Raw genomic sequence first — 24,443 nt, forward strand, 5'->3', positions numbered from 1 at the left:
GATGAAAGATTTGAATGTCATGATGAATCATTGTAGCTCACTCTTGAGAGGAAAGGAAAAAGAAATAAAACAAAATAATTTTCTAACTATGATTATAACTTAATATTGTAGTCCTTGGGTGGGGTCAGTGTCTTCTCCCCTCCTCAATTAGTGACATCAGTGCTATTTAAGTAACCCACTAGAATTGATTATAACTTCCATTCATAGCACAGAAGAAAGTCACTATGTCATTTGTATAATATGCTAAATTTCTAATTTTAAAGGTTGTCCTCTAAGTTATGCCGGCAAAATTTATGCATCTGTGTCTCCACATCTCTGTATGCAAATACAGGCTCAGATTTTACAGAGCTTAGATAACCAGCTGTGTCCCAAAAAATCATAATGCTTCTTTTTATTTTACACTTTTAAATTTTAAAAGTAGTGAAAATGGAAATCATGTTGTTTGACTCATTAACTGAAACTGAAGACAAATTAATGACTCCCATGCTGTCTATGCTGGTGACTCCCTGAGGCCTTTTCCACATAATTGGATACATCTTTCATTATCATAAAGAGCATGGCACTGTAGAAGCAAGCACACTTGTGTTTTAGTTTACTCTACATTAAACTTGCAGCGTGTGTGAAATTCATACCCAGTGGAATGGAGAATATCCATCCACGAGATGCACTGTGCAGATCCAAGAGCAGAATTTGAGTGCTTTTGCCTTGAATTTAAGGTTTTATATGTGTTAACTACACACCCCTTCTTGTATTTGTTTTAGCAACTCCATGCAGTAATAGCAGCATCTGTCTCGATAAAGTCATCCCAAAAGCTCAAGAAAATACTGGAGGTAATTACAGTTTTATTTATGCAAGTGTACTTTTATAAGATAATCAGTGTTATTCCTCCATGCATACCTGCTTATATTAAAAATTCACTGTTACCCTTTTCTCTCACTCTGGCAGATAATCTTGGCTCTTGGAAACTATATGAACAGCAGTAAAAGAGGAGCAGTGTATGGGTTTAAACTACAGAGTTTAGATCTGGTGAGTAGAATGACAGCCTGGCTGGGAGCTAGCTTTGGTGGGGGGAGTATCTGCTACTCAGTTCTTCACCTCCATACAGTTCATAAAAAGTGTAAGTGACAGCTTTGCTATGGATCATGTGTGTTATTCTGTTGTAACAAGGTGGAGGGGCGGACTTCTGTTAGTAAGAGAGAATAAAGGAATTAATTTGGAGGATCTGTGCTTAGATGGTGTCTAGCTCAGCAGAAGAAGGGTGGTGATGGGAAAGACAAGGGAAATAAAAATAGAGGGGGTTCAGGTGCAGTAGTAGCATGATGGAGATATAGGCTTAAATGCTTTCAGTCAGGTGTGTCCCGAGATTGGCTGCTAATCATCACAATTCCAGCTCTCAGACTGGGACAGTTAATCATGCCCTATGCAACAGATAATACAGCAGATCAGGTTGGGTGTGCATTATCAGAGCTCTATGGGGAAAGCTCTCACACCATCAGCCTGCACTCTGCCTGGCTGTGGCTAATACTACCGTACTCTCCCATCCTCGATGAGAGTTAATATTTGGTACGTCCCACCTAGCTTTTAAAACAGTGCGAGGAAGACAGCTCAGCATGAACAGGTGGGTAATAGCCAATGAGTAGATGCATAGTGGATGCCAGCTGTGTTTTAAAATGTGAATGTATTGTATAATAAGAGAAGTTTGATTTGGGAATCTACTCTCTTGTGTTTGTCTCAAAAGATATGCCTCTAATTTGTAATTGCAGCTCCTTAATTGTTTTTCTTTGTGCTTCTCCATCTAATGAAATATCAGTTCAGTCAACAGATAATTTATAGCCTGGCCCTTAGCACACCTTAATCCAACAAGTTTCTTTGCTTTTTGCTTGCAGTTATTAGACACAAAGTCAACGGACAGAAAACAAACGCTGTTGCACTATATATCCAATGTTGTGAAAGAGAAGTATCACCAAGTATCCCTCTTTTACAATGAACTTCATTATGTGGAGAAAGCTGCTGCAGGTACGGTGACTAGAGTGGACCTTGTTCCTATGTGAGCTAGGTTCTGCTGTTCTTTACCCTTCTATCCCCATGAGCTGTTTCAGAGAAAGGTAGGAAGTTTAATTTATAGGGCTGGTAGGCCTGTGGTGAAGGGTGCCAGATAAAGGTTGGATAAATATGAAGTTGGAGGATACATTCATGTCACAGACCTATTATAGCTGATGTTTTTATACTTTATTATTACTTATATTGTGATAACATCTAGAGTTGTCCCAGTCATGGAGCAAAACCCCACTGCACTAGGTACTGTGTGAATAAAAAAAAATAGGCTTTACCAATGTATCCTCTGTGCAATGAGTCCCGCCCAGTCGGGCTCAGGGCTCCACGCATGGAGCTGCCTGACTGAGCGGGGCTGATTAAGTAGCTGTGGGGATGTGCTGCTGCGCATCTTCCAGGGAACACTGGGCCTTATCCTCAACAGCTTACAGTCTGAATACTTAAAAGGAGTCCTCTAGTACCAGCTAGGGATGTTAAATATTGGTTAATTGAATAGTCATGAATTCTTATTGTTTAGTCAACTATTCTATAGTTACCGGGCAGTCCCTGTCTGGGGGGGGACGGGTCTGAGCTCCCAGATCCGGCATGAGCCAGAACTCAGGCTGCCAGCCTGCGTGGCTCCTAATACACTTTAAATGTAGAGCCGCAGCGGGGGTTGGTCCAGGACCCAGTGCAAGGCAGGACTGAGCCAGGCTGCTGGCCAGCCTGCTAAAAAATTTACTGGCAAGGAGTGTGGGGTGGGGAAAATGCATGTAGTCTATAGCATTAACCTATAAGCTTATGCTTATCGGTTAATTGACTACACTGTTACATCCCTAGTACCAGCAGCCACTTACATAGAAAAGCACTAATTGTTTGGATTGGAATTTGCACTGTAAAAACAAATCTAAAAGGCTACAGATAAACATAAATTTTATAAGCACATGCGGTGTTTGTTGTATTTCCACAATGGCATTTAATGTCTGACTGGGTCCTTGAGGTCTGCTGTCGTAGGACGATCTCAAGCAATCAGTGGAGCTAGCTATCCAGGACTGACTAGTGTCATTGGATGTCAGTTGTAAATGATTTTATCGGAATATACTTGCAGGTGTATGAAAGCAAAGGAAAAGCGTAGGATCAGCACCGGAACTGACCACAAGGCTCTTTGTATAACTTTTAAAGTCTGCTGTGTAAATTACATTTTTCAAATTCATGATTGTATGACTGTTTGTGCATTCAAGATATTTTTATATAGATGCCACAATTAATTGTTAAAATATTTTTGCAGTCTTGTGTTATGAATAATAGTTCACGTGCATCCTTTCCTTTAAATAGGGAATATAGGAGTGGCATTCCCATACTGCCTCTCAAATAGCATGGGTGAATAGTGTCATATATCTGTGAATATTCCCATTTTTACATGGATTCATTTTGGCCATGCTTATATATCATTTCTTTCTATGAACATGCAAATGGCCAAGTTTCATTGGTCCAAACAGTCACGGAAAGTGAGCTTCAGAGTGGTGAGAGTGAGTATTCATAGATGCCAAACTTGGCATTCTTCCCAGAAGTGGTGGTGTGAGCATCCATCTAGCAAACAGATGCAATGTAACTATCAGGCTGAATACTGAATACTTGCATGGAATTTTTCAAGATCAGTACAGAGTTTAAGAAAATGTGCATAATACATTTCAGAACACCGATTGTGATCTCTGTGGATATTACATAAATAGAGAAAGAGCCCATGTTTATTGAAGATGCTATTCAGCATCAGTTACGCAACTGTAATCTCAAACGAGCAGTTTAAGTTGCTGTCCAGTTTGCAGTAATGTCCAAATATTATTGTTGGTTTTGTAAAGAACGTACACCCCTATCATTCGTCAAGATGAAATTGTCTTAAACACTATACCCATACAAGTACAATGTGAATTTTGGAGAATGTCATCATATTAGGAATAAACACATTCTTAAGTAAATAAACTGATTTTCTCCACTGCTTGTGCTTGCAGCAGGATTATAATATTTAAAGTACAACTCATAAGCCTTTTATAGATTTCAGCTATACATTTTAAACACAGAGAGGAGAAAACAAAGTGCAGTGTTCCGTACATTAGTGGGTGCACTGTCTGTGCTGTGTGCTTTATGGATAAAACTGACCTCTATACAAGAATGCCTAACAGTTATTTTCAGTGTTACCAGTCAGTACCAACTGAAAATGTGATGAGCAGTTTTTTATTATACAGGGGCACTGTCTTAATCTGTGGTTAAATATTTGCCAAGTTACCAACTTTTTGAGCTTTATGAAACACTTCTCATTAAGGAGTTAGGAAAGTTAGAATTTAAGCCTACAGTTGAGTGTTAGTCCCATTCTTTTAACAAAAACACTTCAGCATTTGTGTTTTATTTCTTAGTGTCCCTTGAAAATGTGCTGTTGGATGTCAAGGAGCTCCAGCGAGGCCTGGACCTGACAAAGCGAGAATACACCATGCATGACCACAATACGATGCTGAAGGATTTTATCCATAACAATGAAGGAAAACTAAAGAAACTGCAGGATGATGCAAAAATAGCCCAGGTATTTTTTTTTTTAATCCCAGTCCCTGCCAAGGTGATATAGAGACCAAATAAGAAGAATTTGGAAACCCAAGAATTCCTGACTGTTCAAGGGGATATGTTCAAACTGTGACACAGCTGAGGAGATTCAGGGTTACTTGAGTTCCTCTCCAATCCAATGCTCACTGAAGTGATGACATAGTATTGAGATTATCATGTACTTTCCTCTCTATAGTCATCATCTAGTCAGGCATATTTGCTTTATGAAGTCCATCTTCCTAGGAACAATCCTAATCCTTCTGGTCACCATGGTAATGTTAGGCCATTCTTCTCTGACAAACCTTTCCAACCACATGGGATAAACTTCCAGAAGCGTAGCCTCCTTTTTGAAAGCACATTTGACATGCTGAAATTTTCTGCTACAAATCATTGCAAAGCTGAGCACTTTTGCCCAACTTTGCATGAGCACAGTCACATAGAGCAAGGTACAAAGATCTCTCACATTTCCATGCACAGTTAATTCTGTGGATACACAAATGCAGATGCAAATCTCACAGATACAGATTTCACACACAAAAAGGGAAGCTGAGAATATATCCCTTTATGACATTTGGTGAAAGGGCTCATTTTTAAGATGCAAAGCTGAGTGAAGATGTCCTTCTTACAGGATGCCTTTGATGATGCTGTGAAATATTTTGGGGAGAATCCCAAGACAACCCCCCCATCTGTCTTCTTCCCAGTCTTTGTCCGATTTGTGAAAGCCTACAAGGTAAGCAGAAATATATTCAGAAGTGAAAGCACAATGTATCAGGACTGCCAAATGTGACCTATAGTATTCTGCAATATAGCTCAGCACACCCTTCAATTCAACAGTGTAACCTCCTGAGACTTCTGACCCCAGAATGACCTGTGAAAGAGCACCTGGGTGGGACATAAAGTAAACAAGCAAAGAGCAGGGCAACTAATGGTCTTGGGATTTTACAGAAACTAGTGAAAACCGCCATTTCAGTAGGATTGTCCGACACCCTGGAACCATTTCACACACCAAGCACGCTGGTCAGTCTTGTGTGTGAGAATCTAGCTCCACTCCGAGAACAACAAGGGTGATATCATGGTGGGCATCTGTTATAAACCACCAGACCAGGTTTTCTTCGGACAACTAACAGCAGTTCTGCAGATCACAGGCCCTGATTCTTATGGGGGACTTCAATCACTCTGACATATGGGACAACTTCCTTGTACAAGTGCTGTAGGAAACAACTGGGGTCATGTTCCTCTTGACCTGCTGCTCATAAATATGGAAGAATTGGTAGGGGGAAATAGAAGTAGGTGGCAACCTGGGCCATGAGATGGTTGAGTTCAGTACCCTGACAATGGAAAGAAAGGAGAGCAGCAGAATACAGAACACACCCCCTGTACTTCAAAAAAGCAGACATTGACTCCCTTTGGGTAGGATCCACTCAGAGGATAAATTGAGGGGGAAAGAAGGGAAATTGAGAGAGCTGCTTATATTTTAAGGAACCCTTATTGAGGACGTAGGAACAAACCATCTTTATGTGCAGGAAGAATAGCAAATAGGGCAGGTCACCAGCTGGCTCAACAGTCCTGGCTCATGCTGGCTCTGGGAGCCACCCTGCTGTGGCGCTGCATTGTAAAGGTAGTAAGAGCAGGGCCGGCCTGAGCCATTTGTGCTCCCGGGCCCCCAAGTGCACGGCGCATGCACTGCCCCACCCCCGGGCGCACTGGGCCCCTGGGCATCTGGCGCATGCACGGCCCTGCCCCCACCTGGTCTGGCAGCCCCGCGCGGCGCCCCCTACAATGGGGCGTCCCAGGTGGTAGCCCAGTCAGCCCGTAGCTTGGGCTGGCTCCGAGCATGAGCCAGGACTGCTTGGTCCCAGCTTGTGCTGAGTCCAGCAGCCCCTGTTCACGGCAGCTAGCCCTGTTCACCACAAACAGGCTGCTACTGTAGCCTCTGCTCACGGCGAGTCTTGGCCCTTTGCAGCAGCCTCCCCTATCTCTGCCCCCCATACTCCCCTGCTGTCTCTGATAGAGGCAGTGGTAGGGGGGCAGTCAGCACCGCAGAGACAGTGCTGAGGGGAATTAGCTTTTAAGCTGGCTTCCTCCAGCACTGGCTCTTGTTCCCCCACTTGCTGCCTCACATAGAGGAAGAAAGGAGTGGGGGAAGCGAGCAGTCAATACTCCAGTTGACTACCTGATAAACTTATGCTTATCTGATCATTGGCTAGTCGACTACTTGCTAACATCCCTAGTACTTAATGCTTGTTTTTTTTTTTTTTTTTGCCTTGGTCTTCACATACAATATCAGCTCCCAGTCTGCAGTACTGGGCAGTTTAGTCAGGGGAGGAGGTGAGCAGCATCAGTGGTGAAAGAGAGGTTAAAGACTATTTAGAAAAGCTGGACATGCACAAGTCCATGGGGTCAGATCTAATGCGTCTAAGGGTGCTGAGACAATTGGCTGATGCTCAACCATTGGCTATTATTGTTGTAAACTCCTAGGCTGTGTCCAGACTCAGGGGTTTTTTCGAAAAAAGTAGCCTTTTTTCGAAAAAACCTCACCTGCGTCTAGACTGCAGCCGCGTTCTTTCGAAATTAAATCGAAAGAACGCGGCTTTTCTTTCGATGGCGGTAAACCTCATTTCACGAGGAAGAACGCCTTCTTTCGAAAGTTCCTCTTTCGAAAGAAGGCGTTCTTCAATGTAAATAGGGCTTCTTCGAAAGAGAGCATCCAGACTCACTGGATGCTTTCTTTCGAAAAAGCAGGCTGCTTTTTCGAAAGTTCAACGTGCAGTCTAGACGCTCTCTTTCGAAAGAGGCTTGCAGTCTAGACATAGCCCTAATGATATGGGGAGGTCCCAGAGGATTGGAAAAGGCAAATATAGTGCCCAGCTTTTTTTAAAAAAAGAAAAGACGGAGAATCCGGGAAACAGCAGACCAATCAACCTCCCCTCAGCCCCTGGAAAACACAAGGAATCCATTTTGAAACATTTGGAGGAGGGGAAAGTGATCAGGAACAGTCAACATGGTTTTACCAAGGGCAAGCCATGCCTCACCAAACTAACTGCCTTCTGTGAGATAATTTTGGCTCTGTGGATATGGGGAGAGCAGTGGATGTGATATATCTGAACTTTAGCAAAGCTTTTGATACAGTCTCCCACAGTATTTTGCCAGCAAGTTACAGAAGTATGGCTTGGATTAATTGGATGTAAGGTGGATGGAAAGCTGGCTAAATCATTGGGCTCAACAGATAGTGATCAGGGCACAATGTTTAGTTGGCAGATGGCATCAAGCAGAGTGACCCACATTTTTGATCCTGGGGTCGGTTTTGTTCAACATCTTCATTAGTAATCTGGATGATAGGATGGATTGTACTTTCAGCAAGTTCACGGATGTCACTAAGTTGGGGGCAGAGCGGTAGATATGCTGGAGGGTAGGGTAGGGATAGGTGACCAAAATAAATTGAAGGATTGAGCCAAGAATAGAAGGACAAAGAATCCCATGCACTGCTATAGGGTGGGGACCGATTGGCTAAGTAGCAGTTCTGCAGAAAAGGACTTGGGGCTTAGAGATGTAAAATCCCATTTATCAGTGAACTGGTAAATGGGGGTGGGTGGACTGCTCCAGCTGGGCCCATCACCCGTAGTGGCCCAGATTAGAGCGCCCCTCACCCATAGCGTGGTAGGCTGCTCTGGTCAGGATGGGCCCATTGCACCACAGGTGGGTGCTGCGCCACCCAGACTGGAGTGCCACTTGCCGACAGCAGGGTGTGGGAGGCCAGCTGAGCTGGAGCAACACTCCACCACAGCCAGGGACTCTTTTGGTTGGGCCTGGCCCACTGTGCCACACCACTTACCAGTTAACTGTTCGTATCCCTACTGGAGATTACAGTAGCTGAGAAGCTGGATGTGTCAACAGTGTGCTCTTGTTGCAGTGGGGAAGGTCTAAGTTGGATATTAGGAAAAACTATTTAACTGGGAGGGGTTACCAAGGGAAGTGGTGGAATCGCCAACCTTAAGAGGGTTTTAAGGCCAGGCTTGATGAAGTCCTGGCTGGAATGATTTAGTTGGGGTTGCTCCTGTTTTGAACAGGGGTTTGGACTAGAAGATTGACTGAGATCTCTTTGAACCTTAATTTTCTATGATTCTATACCTTAACCTTCATGTGTATCATGCAGCTGAATATCTATGAAGTGCCCTGAAAGGGTGGGTCCCCTCCACTCTTAATTGGAGATAGTTACTGCAAAAATGAATGAGTGACTATAAGAGATGATTCTCTTGTTTAAAAAAAATACATTGGAGTCCCATCATTTGGTCATGGTTTGCAGCACTAATGTGGTTTCTTGGTCTGAACAGCAAGCAGAGGAAGAGAATGAGTTCAGAAAGAAGCAGGAACAAGCACTAATGGAAAAACTTCTGGAGCAAGAAGCATTGATGGAGCAACAGGACCAAAAGGTATGAAACAGAGGACTTACTTTGGGACACTATTACTGGAATATTTTGTCTCCAAGGTAAGGAACAATTCTTTCCACCCTCTCGAGGTGTTTGAGGACATACAAGTAAAACAGCTTTCTGATGAGCAGAGTAGGCCCTTTTCTGCCATTTCATAATTCTAATGCTCTTTATTTATTCTTTCTGAATTTTGTTCCAGAAAAGGTTTAAAAATAGGCAATGGCTTTTATCTTCACCAGCCAATCTCAAACCAGGAAAAATGCCAGTAAAAGTGCATAATCCTGAATTTATCCAATGTGCAAATCTCGGCAGGCCCTGAGAGAGAAATTTGGGCCTCTGGTATACCAAAGCCACACCTTCACCCATCATACTTTATTTACACAGTCATTATGGATATTTTAGGGACAATCCTCCAAGCTCATTGCCCTGATACAACTGTTCCCCTTTTCTTGTCTTCTCATCCAGCCCTTCATTGCAGTAACAAGCTCCAAAAAATTAGATAAGAATAAAGTTCTCAATCATCTTAAGTCCATGCCTCTACCAAGACCATTATGTGCCTTCGCTTTATAATGCATTTTCCTTAGGCTTTGTCTATATTCTGCATCCAGAACTTCTGTTTACACTTTTATTTACAAACTATCAGTTTCTCTGAAGGCATACAACATATCTCCACAAAATCCTCCTGGAGGTAGGCCCCACCAAAGAGGTGCCATCAGGGAAATTACCCCTATAACATCACAGTAGTAGGCCCAGCCAAAGGAAGCCATTTTATAGGGACCTTTTTCCCAGCATGCTGTTGTGAGCTGGCCTTTTAAATGTAGCAAATAGAAGCAGCTGCAGCCCTAAATAAGCCATATTGTGACTGGTTGCTGCTTCCTGCATTTCTTTCTCTGCCAGCTCTCAAGTACCCTTACCTAGTCTTATTTTCCCTGATTCTGAAGGAGAAGGCACATTCTTTCAATCCCCTAATACTTTGCAGAGTTAAATAAATGGTAGAAGAGGGGTCGAGTGAAATTGAGCAAGGGAAATGGACAGATTTGGCATCTAGAAAACATGCCAGTTTGGCCTTCCCTTGTGAGTTTAGACAAATTATCTAACCACTTTGCCTTGGATCCCCTATCTATAAAACTGGAATGAGACCCAAGTATTAATATTTGGTGCCTTACACATTCGAGAAAAGGAAAAGAAAAATGCAGCAATAACCTGTTAGGGTTCACTCCTTGCTGATCTTTACTTTCATTTCCTTTCAGTCTCCTTCTCACAAAACAAAGAGACAGCAGCAAGAGCTAATTGCAGAGCTTCGACGACGACAAGTCAAGGATAACAGACATGTGTATGAGGGGAAAGATGGTGCTATTGAAGACATTATAACAGGTAATGAAGTTTTGTTCACAAGCCCCCGTAGTTGGTTCGTGGATATCATCGAACTATGGCTGTATATAGATCTCACCTAAACTGTTGTATAGTTTTATAAACCTCTTAACAGGTATGGTTCAAATAATGTTTAGAAAGCTATTTCCAGTGTTGTGAATGAGGTAGATAATCCTCACCACTGGTGTGTAACAAACCAGATGCCATAACTAGCTTTAATATGCCCACTTTCTGCGCATTTTCCATATGCATAGGTATTAGTAGTTCGATACCCTTTGCTTATTTTGCAAGTTTCTCTTTCAGCATGTTGTCATGACAAACTTAGTTACTGTACTAAGCAAAGTTCAGTACCCTGGCTGTCCGTGCATGCCATACAAATCTTTCCTTGCAAATGTTTCCACAAATGGGAATGACTGATATTTAACATTACTTAAGAGCTTGTAGTTTCATTAAAAATTACTAACAGGAATTACCCCATGTTAATATGCAGTTCAGGACAAATCATTTGGTCATACTTGAATTATTTCTAACCCTAAATTGTCATGGTTTTACTGCTTTCAAATTTGGGTAGACTAATACTTTGCACTTGCCACAAATCAGAATTGAATACAGCAGTGGCTGAGTGTAATTTATTAATGGTATCCAGAGGTAATCAGGATACTGTGAGCTAAAGATCCTTGTTTTAGAGAAGTTGCTTTTAAAATCTCTTTTGTTTGGTGTCCTTTTAATAGAGATGTTCTGGTTGTTTATTTTGGTGCATATTCTGGAGTGGGGGGGAGCGATTCTTAAAAGGGTAATGATTTTAATAGTCATCCATTTCACTTGTACCAAAGCTTAAGAAGAAGAAAAAACATTGGTATAGATTTCCTGGGCCATATTTTGTATTGTCATCTTTTTTACAAGATTTTCCTGAGAGGGAAAGAAGCAATTTTGCTATGTAGAGTGTAAAAGGAAGCTGAAGGCATTTCTGTCCTGGTTGAGTGCAGAGATGGAATTTCTTCACTACAGCTTTCCAGACCGTGTACACCAACATTTATTGAAAGGACACAGTGTAATATCTAGTCATTTTCAATAATGAATTAACAGTTGTCACACATTCTACATCTCCCCAAGTTTCCACTGTCATCTGTAGTTCTATAAATCATGTTTTTCCATCCAAAATAGATATTTTAACCTGCTCAAAGGGAGAAACTGACCATGTGAGAGGCTGTGAAGATAAACAAATGCAAAGGGTGTCAAAGTGCTTACATCAAAAGTAGATAATTATTAGACATGAGTGATATTTTTAAATTGATGGTGTCTCTTTAGATTCAGACAAAAGCTTTACTTGACCAAAATAAATGGACCTTAATGATCCATAGTCTTAATCAGTGATGGCAAATGTTTCTCCTGATTAGATTTTTATCACCAGTAAAATCTGTGAAATTTAGAGGGGATTATTGGAGCCTACTTGGATTTTTTGGCCTCAAAGAAACCCAGCTAAATGCACCCTATTGTGACTTATAACTGATCAAAAGACGTAAAACCATCCCAGGATGTTCTTAACAAAGCACTAACAATGTACTAATGCAACAGATCTTTGCTTCTTACTGTGGTGTTTGTCTTGTTTGGCTGTTGTTTTCCATGCAGTGTTGAAGACAGTGCCCTTTACCGCTCGAACGGCCAAACGTGGCTCTCGGTTTTTCTGCGAACCTGTTCTCACTGAGGAATTCCATTACTAAACTATTACTCTTTCACACCTGATGGTCTTAAAAAGGTTGCTGTAGGTTTTTGACATTTCTCCATTTGTATGGATCTTGGCCAGGGCCACGTGAATGTTAAATGGATAGGAATGTCTGGTGTCTACTTGGAGTTGTATTTTATGTCATCATGTCATTGCACGTTCTTGTATTTCAGTTGTCTTTTATTATCTCCCATCAACCTTGTGCACAATACTTTTAGCTGTCCTCACATTTCAAAGCCACCATTGAGCTGCATGACAAATGCCATAGAATAGCAGGTGGTGGAAGTCACAGAATGCTACACATAGAAAAGCATCTTTGGTGCTAATCAGATTCTGCAGTGGAGGGCTAGTGGGTCAAATGCCATCATTAATATGACAGTTCACCTGGTTTTTCTATGGCACCTCTTCTGGGTTCTAGAAATGGCCTTCTCTTTGAAATTACTGCATGCATGCTACATAAGTCAACTAGATTGCTGGGAAACACTTTAGCAGTTTGCATGAGCTAAACTGGACTTTCATGAACTTGCTTCCTGGCTTAAAATAGTTACTCGTGATTATTATATACATAATCTGGGTTGCATTGGGGTGTTTTCCAACCATTTTAATCAGCACTTGCATGTTTGTCTTCATGTGTAAGGAATAAAGTGTAGAAAATCCTGTTTCATTCTGTCACAACCATATTTAATTTATTTTTCAGTTCCATGCCAACTTAAACATGTTTGGAAATGCCTATTGAACAAATAGTAACAAAGTATAGAGGGTGGCTAGGACTGGCTGTCTCTAAAGCTGAAAAAAATCCAGATGGATTCCAGCTCAGACGAGAGGAGAACTGGGGACATACCCTGTATATGTCATGGTCATTCTGAACACTGCTTGCAGATTTGGGCTTCTGGGTCTAGTCATGGTAAAGCTGTATGAAGTGAAGTCTTAGAATTCATTGGAACAGTGTATGCTAGATTCCTGTTTGGTCAAAGCCAACTTCAGAGGAGTGGATGAAGAGAACATCTAAGTATGGGGAAGGGGGAAGGAATTGGAGAAAACTTAATTTTTTTCTCAAAATTATGCAGCAATCACAATTGTTACTAAGAAACTTTGGCATGTAACTGGAGAAATTTACATCTTGTGGTGTAAACTGTATAATGTTTAACATAGCATGTATCTGTTAACACTGTTGTCTTTGCTTAAGAACCAGTTACTTAGAAGACAACAGTGTTTCATTTCCTACTTTTGCAATGTATTTTATGAGAGCTTCTTAATAAGATTGCAAGTTATAATCAGCTCAATAGTTATTCTCTCTTTCAAGTTAATAGCTGTATTATCTTCCTGGAGCCAATCTTCAAAGCAGCTTGGAATTTTTAGAGACTAGGGTGGCCATCTTGTCTTTTCCTTCCTGTTTCTAACCTCCTCTTGTACTTTTGGCCTCATTCCCTCTTCTTGCTCTATTGGCTAATATGCCTGGGATTTTTGAACACTGAGTTGAGTTGCTCTTCTTTTTCATTTCATTTTTTATTTAACCATCATTTTGTGTTTTTTTCTGTTTAGCCCTAAAGAAGAATAATATCACTAAATTTCCAAATGTTCACTCGAGGGTAAGGATTTCTTCTAGCACACCGGTGGTGGAGGATACACAGAGCTGGCAAGCATCACTTTTTACTTAGCTTCCTCCTCTCTCTGTATGCCACACAAATTGTTGATAAATATGACTAAATGTAATACTGGTGAGGGACTAAAGACATAAGGCACACTAAAGTATTAAGAATGTTAGTGTCCCTTACACATTTTTCACACTTGTGTTATAAGGCTTGATCAAGCATGTTCTAGGACGATGGTGGGCAATAACTGGCCCATCAGTCACCAGGGTTAGCCCCTGGCAGGCAGCTGTGGATTTAGGGCAGGGCGAGCGGGGCGGCTGCCCCAGATCCCAGCTTTCTGAGGCCCCGCGCATGTGCCGTAGCGCCACAGCGCATGTGCCGTATCAAAGGGGGGGGCCCTCTGCGGCACTCTCATCCGCCCCTGCTGGTGGGCAGCCAGTTTAAAGCTCCTATTCTTTGTTTGCCATTCCCAGCCAATGGAAGCTGTTGGAAGTGGTGTGGATCAAGACACTGATGAGCCGTGTCTGGCTTATTACCCACCGTTTTAGGATGAACTACTCCCATGGGAGGCTCATGTACAGTAATTGACTTCTGTGCATATTGACTCCTGACTGGGTTTCTTGATCTCCTCCCTAATGAGGATCTGTAAGCTTTGGGGAGGGGATGGGGATAACTGAAGCCCTAGAATAGTGATAGAAATGTAGCCGTGTTAGTCTGAGGTAGCTGAAGCAAAATGCAGGACAATGTAGCACTTTAAAGACTAACAAGATGGTTTATTAGATGATGAGCTTTCGTGGGCCAGACCCACTTCCTCAGATCAAGGAAGTGGGTCTGGCCCACGAAAGCTCATCATCTAATAAACCATCTTGTTAGTCTTTAAAGTGCTACATAGTCCTGCATTTTGCTTCTGAAGCCCTAGAGATATAGAGAGACTAAAATAGGGGACAGTTTACAAGGCTTTTTGGTTTTAGAATTTTCCTTGAGTAGGGTGTGTCTCTCCTGCTAGAACTTTCTTGATAGGTATAGTGGACTTCTACCCCTCTCTTTATTGCCATTTGAGAGTGTGAAAGTCCTGTCCCCTCTCCCTTGCTGAACTGCTTCTTTGAAATGTCAGCAAGAGAGCTGTACACCCAGCACCAGACTGGCCATAAAATGAAGTGGCCTACACCAAACTATAAAAAAAAGTTTGAATCATAGGACTGAACTGGACCTTGAGAGATCATCTAATCCAGCCCTCTGCACTCACAGCAAGATTAAGATCATTTAAAGTGTTAGAATCATGAGTGCTTATCATGATTGGTGCCCTCTTTCCTCATTTCTATTTGGGGCAAAAGTTTGGTCCCTCCATTTTGCCCAAAATAGTTATCTATGACGTATACTTCAGCACACACCAGACCCATTGCCAGGACGGTACTGCACCATGCTTCAGGGGGCATAAAGTGCAGTGCACCTAAACAGTAAGACAAGAAGCTGCACAAATCTGTGTGCAGGTAGCAATAGCTGAGTTTCCCACAATGGCTGTCCCTGCTGTCAGTGAACATGTGGCTGGGGGAGGGTCTAGGAGTTTCCTTTAAACAAAACACTGACAAAAGCCATAAGTGCTAAGATATGGAAACAGTTTCAGCTGCTCCACTCTGACATTTCTTCCCTGGCACAGGAAACTTCCCCCTGCATTAGGATATCAAGGGAGATACTGAACATTCTCAGTATATTCCCAGACATTATTCCCAAGAAGCCTATTTCAGAAATGGTTATCAGGATAGACAGATTATGGCCCAGATTTATCCCTGTTGTAATTACTGATTTCATTGGGAATGGGTGGAGGTTTAGCTGGTCATGAAGTCATTATTGTGTGGCTGCAGCTACATATATAGAAAGTATTTTTTTGATCTTCAGCTGCTTAGTAGCAATAAAACAGAATAGAACCTTTAAATTTTTACCATAGAGTAATTGTCTAACATCCATTTTTTCCATGACCCTCCCCTCTCCCAGACAGATGTATAGAAGGCATAAAATCATTCTTCCTTTGGCAAGAATTTAAAACTTTATCCGACTTTGAGTTTATTCAACTTCCAGCCACTTTCAGAAAAAAATTGACCAAACTGCAGTGATTCTAGTGGTTACAGCTCCCCCCAAAAAGCCAAAACCCCACACCAGCAAAAAAAAAAAAAAAGTATTTCAGTTGTGTTTATTGAAATTGATGTTTCACCCTGATTTTATTAAAAATAAAGTTATCTCCAACCAATGGGAATAATTATTTCAGACAAATTTAATAGCATGACAAGAATACCACCAGTATTACCTTTTTTGGTGTTTATTAAGGACAAATCATTATATTTGCTTAATTCTCAATGGGGTTAAAAGCCCTTTTACTTTCTACACAAGCTGCTTTGATTGGCTGCCAGCAGGACTTTTTCTTGTCTAAATAAATACCACTTCGTTTACCTGTTTCTGATTTCCTATTTCCATATCTTTTTTGCAGATCTTAGAAACCAGCCATACAGACGAGCCGATGCGGTAAGGAGAAGCGTTAGGAGACGCTTTGATGATCAGAACTTGCGCTCTGTAAATGGTGCTGAAATAACCATGTGAGCTGGAGATCTGCATGTGAAAAGTAGAGCGTGTGCTTGAATGATACTTTGTCCATGTGAATTATATGTGCTGCCATTTAATTATAGCCTTGAATACAGTAAAATTACCTTCTAAAGGGCTCAGACATAGAAAATGCATAGGAACATAAGTGATGGGCTCTCTACTCAACCATAGCTAACAAGTGCCTAAAATTGAAATACCTGTTCAAATTAATCAAAGCAATAGGACTTGATTTGATTGGGTATCTTTTTACACCAATACACTATTCAGTATTTTTAACCAAAATGTAAAATACATAATTTTGTGTTACATGAAATTTAGTGATTGGTCTTCAGTGGCCCTTCTTGATTTCCTGACAGGTTGTAAATAAGTAATACTTGGATGCAATCTGCTGTGGATTAAACTTTTCAATGCATTCCTGTCCTGTCTGCTACAGAATTAACCTTGAGCTTCAACTGCACTTATTAGCTTTTATATATATTTAAGGGCTTTACCACATGCAAGGGGGAAGTAATTACAAAATGAACTGTATCTTTCAATCATACATAAACCCCTGACCAATACAAATTAGATGTGTTAAGATGTAATTTAGTGAACACAAGGTTTATAGCAAATGAACACGAACTAGTCTTCTTGTTCAGCTTCTGCTTTTTATATGCCAGTGTGCATTGTGGGATAAGCAGTGAAGGATAGTTTGAGGGTATGAATGCATTGCAAAGACATGATAAAAAGAATGTTGTATCAGACTCATTTAGTATGTTCTTCCGATAGAGGCAGCTTTTGAATAACAGAGTGTATTTATTAATTAGCACTAAGATATTAACATCTCATTAATCAGTATTAGGATTTCTGAGGACCATTACTGTTCAGTTATTAGCTCAGTGAAATAATCTTGTGCCCTGCTGCAAGGATTTTAATATCCCATCTTTAAACTTGTATCTGCATTGAGCAATGATGTAATCCAGTAAGTAGGTATGTTTTTCCTGTGACAATCGAGTTCTGATTACTTAATGCAAAAGGACCTTTGTTGTTCAAATGCATCCCCGTTTCTAAATTCTTAGTAACTTTACATGTTGCAATTTACACTTTAAAAATGACCTTATATTCAGCTTGGAAATATTTAAATATAAACACAGTACTACTGGTGCAGATCACTTTGTTTTAATGGAATTTTATTTATCCTACAATGGCAAGGTACTTGATCTATTCCAAACTCAAGAACTGGACTGATAACTAAAACTGTACTTTCAGAGAAGATACATTTTGCTTGTGGCTTACCATTCCTGGTAGCATTGCATCAGTATGTTAATTGTAAAATTTATTGTATAGTATTTAACCACTGAATTTTTCTTTCTTTTATGTTGTGCTTTATGTGAACCACTGGTGAAGGTCCCATTTTCCTTGGATAATGTGTAGTTATATGAATCTGTTTTTAAATGTACAGATATTTTGCTACAAAATTGGTGCAGTTTTTTATGGTTTTTACACTTCTTTAATTCCCACTTTAGCCTCTGGGTAATATTGTAAATATTGTTTAAAAAAATGCATCAGCCTGTGCTATACAATCTGAATGTTATTTTAACTTATAGTTTTGTTTTTTATATTTAACTAAGTGGATAGTTTGGGGCTCAGTTACCACACTGACTTCTGCTTACCTATTTACAGAAAGTTTACATTAAAACTGCCACCTATTCCCTCATTTACAGCAACGTGTACTCAACATGCAAAAGAGAACATGCCAAGATTGCCTCTTTCTTCACAGATAGTGACAAAAGAGTTTTAATCGATAGAAGAAAAATAATTTGGCAACATAATTTAAGTACATTTGTTAGTAAAATAGATAAAACACGTACGCTCAAAATCTGATAACTTACACAGCAAATAATATCATACTCAAGGACTGTAATATTGGCATGTTCTCTTTGTTTTTCTAGTAATAGACCTGCTTCTTAGCAATATTAGAAGTGTTTTATAAAAGCAGTTCTTGTTACTTTTCTGGTCTCTTCATGGCATATGATCAAATAAACTATTTACACTACTATATGGTAATGCCTATTTCTCTTCTTTGGTATGTTTATACTGCACTTTTGAAGAGGTTGCTAGCAAATGAATCACAAGTAGGATTGAACTTAATTGTTACAGAAATCATTTGTCACTAATATCTGCAGTTTATTATCAGAACCCGAGGTGGGGAAGATCACAAATTCCAGCTTCTCTCATGAACCACACTAAAACTAAACTCTCTCATTCTATGATTCTGTATTTTTATTTTTAAGAGAAACACTTCACACCACTACCTGCATAACCAAGCCACACAGAAAACTATCCAGCCAAACCATTGAGATAGTAAATTCAGGTGGAGTCAAGGCACCTTGGCACCTAAAACATTGGCTAATCTTCTCCAATCAAATCCGTGGAATAAAGATAAAGTTCTGTGTGCTCTTTAAACTAAGGGTTCCTTTTCACGGGAGAGTGTATTTCTACACTTTCTACAGTATTTTCCTCTCAAAACACAGGATATCTGAGTAAACCCACATTTATTTAACATTATAAATGCTTTACAGCCTATGTCCTGACACCCCTCAGTTCACAAAACTCATTAAAATCTTCCTTTATGAAGGGGGAATACATTTTTAATTTCCAAAAAACAAATATTCTTTGGCTTATAAAAGATCCCAAATGCTATGGGTTTTAACGTAACCATTATATATATAAATGGCCATAGAGGATCAGACCAAAGATCCATCTAGCTCATGTCCTGCTTTCTGACATTGGCCAAATGATAGGTGCCCCAGAAGTTATAAACAGAACAGGTAATCGTCAAGCGAACCCAGCCATGACAAACAGAAAAGTAACAGGAAAGAGCCACTCAGGCAGTACGTGTCTTTAGACTAGTTGGTATACCTTCTCTATAAAGCAGTACAACTTTGTTAGACAAACTAGTATAAAAGTCCTAGCTCCATACCTTATTTCAAGTTAACGTCATCTGTGCTGTGGGGTTATACTGCTTTATACCTGTTTTTAAATCAATTAGTACAAAGTGTACTCTAAAGCAAGGAAGTGAGATTTTATTAAGGATGCATCACTACTCTGGGAAATGCAGTCACTATACAATATGGTTAATTTTATAAACACTTCTACTTTTCAATGTAGGTGTATTGTAAAAAGAAAACACACCTTAAATGTTTATGTCCTTGGTCTAACATCCGTGATAAATGTTTCATATCCTACACCTTTTGATTAACAAACATTTCTTATTGCAATACAACTAATACATCTTTAGACACCATCATATAAAAGAAACTTTGCTTTTCTCAGCACCTTCATGCACAGTTCAAATTGCTCGTCGAGTATAAGGTTTGTATTTACCAAGGTTCAGCACCCTTACTAGCAATCCATAGCCTGTGAACATATTTAATTAGTATCCTGCTAAGAAAAAAAAATTACAACTCCTAAACAATTTTGCCCCTATGACTTTTTTTTTTTTAATTCTCCCATCCCAAAGGATTTTCAATGTTAGGCAAACTCCATTATAAGAAATGCACTGCAAAAGAATAAAAAGGTGCAACTAGATATGCAACAATATTTCTGCAGCAAAACTTAATCTGCTAAAATAATAAAATGGCAAACAAACTATTTATGGTGGTGGTAATTAAATTATTAAATTATCACTTCCCCCCTTCCATTTATGGCATAATGTGGCAACGCTCAAATTTAAGAGAATAAACTGATCTTGTAACCAAACCTCAATTGAAAAACCAGTCTTTTTTGAAGGAGTGGACGATGGAAAGAATTCATTTCCCAAGATCAGAAAACAAGCTGTGCATTGCCAAAATGGATATAAATGAGAATGTATTTCCTACTGGGATGGTTTTTGCAAGATCTGATTACAAAATACAAAAAAGATACATTCCATTAGAATACTTTACAGTTACATCTTTTTATTTTTAATGAAAAAATAAAGACAAACCTTGTAAAAGTAATATTTACTTAGAAACATGTTTCTTTGTGTAAATTATGCTAGGCAATAAAAGTATTTTACACAAATTCTAATGTGTTTTCAAAACCATTATGACCCATCAAAATTTCTAAACTAATTTGCAATTTCGATATTTCCTCACATTTTTGTCAAACAAAATATTTGACATGATAAACTATGTACTATACCCCCCAAATTTTGTGTTTGTTTTTCAGCACAGATTTAACCTAATTGTTAACACTATCGATGTGGGTTTTTTCAATACAAACACAGGAAAGTGAATTTTACAAGATTAGCAAAAAATATATATATTTAAAATCTAACTGATTTTATATCCCCAAAGACCCATGATCAGCGCTCCATTCCTGACATGCAGAATAACCTGCAACTTCCCACACTTTGGAGAGTTGCTAGGCATGGTGCAGAAATATGGAACAGACCCATTGCTAGCATTTTAGTTCATTTGCAGTTTTCTGGATATTCAGCATGAAACATTTTACTAGATATAAAAGACAATTTATTAGAATCCTTTACCTCAAACCTCTTCAGTAATGAATGATTAACAGGTATGTGATGGATGACTACTGTTTGTTATGTTGGATGTGTCTACCAAATAGTCTTAAATACAAAAATCTGCTGCCATTTCTTTCTTAACATGGTAGACCAAATATTTCGCTAAACAAATGTTTTCTTTCAACTGAAAAGTTTGTTTCAAAGAGCAACCTTAAAAAGTGTGACACACCCATCCTACTGAAAATATTCTGTTAATGCTGCAATTCTGGGCATTGATCTTAAATGTTTGGGCTTTTTAGGCATTTGTGTATTGGTAACATTTATCAGATGTAGTTGATAAAAGGGATTAATATATTGAAAAGGAAGCTAAACTCTGCATGGTCTTCAAAATAAAAATTGAGTAAACAAGTTGCTTAATTCCATCAATCATAGATAGCAGTTATTTCTGTTACAGCTGTACAGAGTATTTAAAACTAGAAATAAATACTAGTACACGCTAGAGGACAAAATTTAATTGATAAAAATGTACAAAAATATTCAAATCAGAAATGTTTCAGAATGTGTACCACAGTAGTCAATACTTGTCACTGAATAGGGAAAGTAGAACTTCTCCTTGAAGCAAAATTGGTCAGAGGCTACCCCAAAAAAGGCTGATTTTTTAAAAAATACTAGTTTTTTATTTAAAGAAAAAAGTTTAGATCAGCATTGATTTTTAACATTAATATTGCAACTGCTTTTTAAAATTTGGTGGTACATTCTTCAGCAGGTTCTTAAGGCAACATATTGAAATTAATTTACAAGCTGATTTTATGTTAAACTTTCTTATGAAGATAAATGCTGAAAAATGCCCTCAACCATTTTTTTAGAGTGTGTGTGTGTGTGTGTGTGTACCTACCTCAGTTTTTACTTTAATAAAAATGGTGGCTATTATACAGCAGTGTCCTCTAATGCCACTGTAATGAAGGGCCTAGCAGATATCCATCATAAACACCTATCTGCAAGGGTTTAAAACTTTACCATAAAAATTTACTCCAAGATGAAACTTGACATAGAAAGTCTCAGCCAGGAAGTCAAATTTTTTGTTTAATACAATTATCAAAACCATAAATTTGGCCAGTAACATAGTGCACAAAAAAGCAATTTTTGTTTCTGATGCTTTTCTGTACTACTGTAAATCAAAAAACAGATTCATTATTCCTTCTCCATTTCCCTCTGTCTGCCCAAAAAAAATAATTAAAAAAAAAAGCAAAAACAAACAAACAAAAAACCCCAAGCACGCGGACAGTTAAGCTACAAGAAACTACATTTTTAATTTTTCCAAAAAGGAATTTTAGCTTGTCTACACTGGCCTGTAAAAACAGGTTTAGCTCCTTTCTGGGAAGAACTGCGCTTAAGACATGGATTGCCAAAAAGATGCTAATACTTTTCTTGGCCAGAATAGACAGGACCCAGAGTCAGAAGTGAAACAGCTTCCATTCATCATGTGCCCTTCCAAAGAGCTGTAGGATGCATGTAATATATATGCTATCTAGCAAGTCAAGAACAGAACTTCAACTCTGAATTTCCTGTTTTTCTAGATTCCATGTCAGGCCCCATAATGGTATTACTTGAATGCATTTCTTTATGCAATATCATTAAAACCCACTGTTATTTCAACAATGGAACTCAGAATATCAGAACTCATATCCCGAATTAGACATCAGTTTTTTATTAAATCCTACTGTAAATGTATTTGGTATAAATAATATTCTTATTGATCTTCATCCAGTTGTTCCAAGAGGGTCCTTCTCTGTTTTTCTAATTCCCCTTCGCTCAGTTCACTGCCAGATGTATCCCAATTACCCTGCAAAAAATTGTAATGATTATACCACCACCACACTGTAATTTACCCACATGTGTTCCAATATCTTTTTCTGGCTTTTATTAGAAAATATAGCCAGAAAAATCAAGGGAATAAATTCCATAAAGGAACTGGCAGGTGAAGCAATATAATAAAAGCATTTGTTGAATTCTAATAGTACATCCCATGGTGCAATATACTTGTATGCAATTCTCTCAGTGTATGTCTACACTACAGAGTTTTGTCAGAAAAACAACTTTTTCCAACAAAACTTGATTGCAGTGTGGACTTTCCTCATGTTCTTCTGCAAGAAAATCGAAAGAACAGAGGGGTTTTTCCGGCACTGGTAATCCTCATTCTACAAGGAAGAAGCCATCTTGCGAAAGAGCTCTTTTGCAAAAAGGACTGTGTGGACAGGAGGAAGAGGGAGTTCTTTCAGAAGAGGAAAGGACAAAGCACAGGTGCCCTGGTGGCCATTCCATCCACAGCAATCACAGCTTACATGCGAGAGAGCATCCATTCAGTCTGGACGATGTATTTCGGAAGAAGTTTTTTCGGAAGATCTCATCCGAAAAAAGCTTCTTCCGAAAAAAGCCTAGTAGTCTAGACATAGGCTCAGAAGATAAGCATCCCAAGGAGGGTCTACATTACATCTGTCAACTTTTTCATCATTAGAACCAATATTTGTAGCAACTGTGAAAGCATTAGAGTAGACAATGTTTTAGAGGGAAGCTTGTGTTTTAACCACCATATTGTCTAACCCTGTACTGAGACTAGACATAGCCCATGTTGTGCAGACTGACTGGCAAGATTTTTCGCAAAAGCAGAACTTGCCAGCTGTCTACACTGGCCGCATGAATTTCCACAAGAACACTGACGATCTCATGTAAGATTGTCAGTGTTCTTGCGGAAATACTATGCTGCTCCCGTTTGGGCAAAAGCCCTCGCACAAGAGGGCCACTGTAGAGAACGCAGTATTGTTTTGCGAAAAAAGCCCCAATCGCAAAAATGGTGATTGGAGCTTTCTTGTGCAAAACTGCATCTAGATTGGCACAGACACTTTTCCGCAAAAAGTGCTTTTGCGGAAAAGCGTTCATGCCAATCTAGACGCTCTTTTCCGCAAATGCTTTTAACGGAAAAACTTTTCTGATAAAAGCATCTGCGGAAAATCATGCCAGTCTAGACGTAGCCATGGTGTTTAGCATTACACCTCAGCAACAGTTTTCTCCAAAATAAATAAATAAATAAAAATATGGCAATACTAATAAAATATCTTCAAATTTATGTCAGTTTCAATTCTTTTGACTGAAACACTTTCCAAACAGAAGCATTTTTAGTTCAAAACGTTTTTCCTATAAAAATTTTAATTTTATTAAATAAAACCTTTTAAAATTGACACAATGAAAATGAAAAATTTTGATTGTGTCAAAACACAGTATTTTGTTACCTAAAACAATTCTAATTTGCCAAAAAATTATTGGCTTGCCCAGAAATCTATACCCTTTCCCTCTCTCCCCAAATTGACCAGCAAAATTAAAAAAATTAATTATTCACTCAGAACAACCACTATCTACATGAATGCTTTTGCCATTAGTCTACCAGCAGTAACAAGAATTGGCAATTTTGAGCAAAAAAGGCTGGCCAATTAGCTACTCTTGGGTCCATGCTTCTAATAAAATATATCCTCCTTCCCATAGGATGTATGGTTGGGATTTTTAAAGGCTAAGTGAGTTATATGCCAAAATGGGTTGTGCGGGAGGACATAACTGATGGTATTGTAAGA

The 24,443-nt window shown here is 39.2% G+C and overlaps 2 protein-coding genes across 14 annotated transcripts in view; one reads left to right on the plus strand and one right to left on the minus strand.

Annotated features, from left to right (window-relative positions):
* FMNL2 (formin like 2) overlaps positions 1-18,371 on the plus strand; it is a 283,706-nt gene extending 265,335 nt beyond the window's left edge. Inside the window, exons 19-27 of one of the 6 annotated variants that reach the window (XM_006125649.5) lie at positions 762-830; positions 946-1,026; positions 1,887-2,016; positions 4,443-4,606; positions 5,252-5,353; positions 8,955-9,053; positions 10,301-10,424; positions 12,051-12,177; positions 16,219-18,371. In XM_006125649.5, coding sequence (XP_006125711.1) covers positions 762-830; positions 946-1,026; positions 1,887-2,016; positions 4,443-4,606; positions 5,252-5,353; positions 8,955-9,053; positions 10,301-10,424; positions 12,051-12,142 — 861 coding nt within the window. In that variant the 3' untranslated portion in view covers positions 12,143-12,177; positions 16,219-18,371. Of the gene's footprint in view, positions 1-761; positions 831-945; positions 1,027-1,886; positions 2,017-4,442; positions 4,607-5,251; positions 5,354-8,954; positions 9,054-10,300; positions 10,425-12,050; positions 12,178-13,686; positions 14,479-16,218 lie in introns of those variants that run through there. The other 5 variants (XM_006125648.5, XM_006125650.5, XM_089779725.1 and 2 more) reach the window with 5 other exon arrangements.
* Positions 18,372-19,374: 1,003 nt separating this feature from the next.
* The window catches only part of PRPF40A (pre-mRNA processing factor 40A), a 57,706-nt gene continuing 52,637 nt past the window's right edge, over positions 19,375-24,443 (minus strand). For all 8 annotated transcript variants that reach the window (XM_075933408.2, XM_075933407.2, XM_075933409.2 and 5 more), the window contains one exon: positions 19,375-22,663. In XM_075933408.2, coding sequence (XP_075789523.2) covers positions 22,571-22,663 — 93 coding nt within the window. In that variant the 3' untranslated portion in view covers positions 19,375-22,570. The remainder of the gene's footprint in view (positions 22,664-24,443) is intronic.

The sequence above is a fragment of the Pelodiscus sinensis genome, chromosome 7 (genome assembly GCF_052426305.1).
Source record: "Pelodiscus sinensis isolate ZL-2025 chromosome 7, ASM5242630v1, whole genome shotgun sequence".
Classification (NCBI taxonomy): domain Eukaryota; kingdom Metazoa; phylum Chordata; order Testudines; family Trionychidae; genus Pelodiscus; species Pelodiscus sinensis.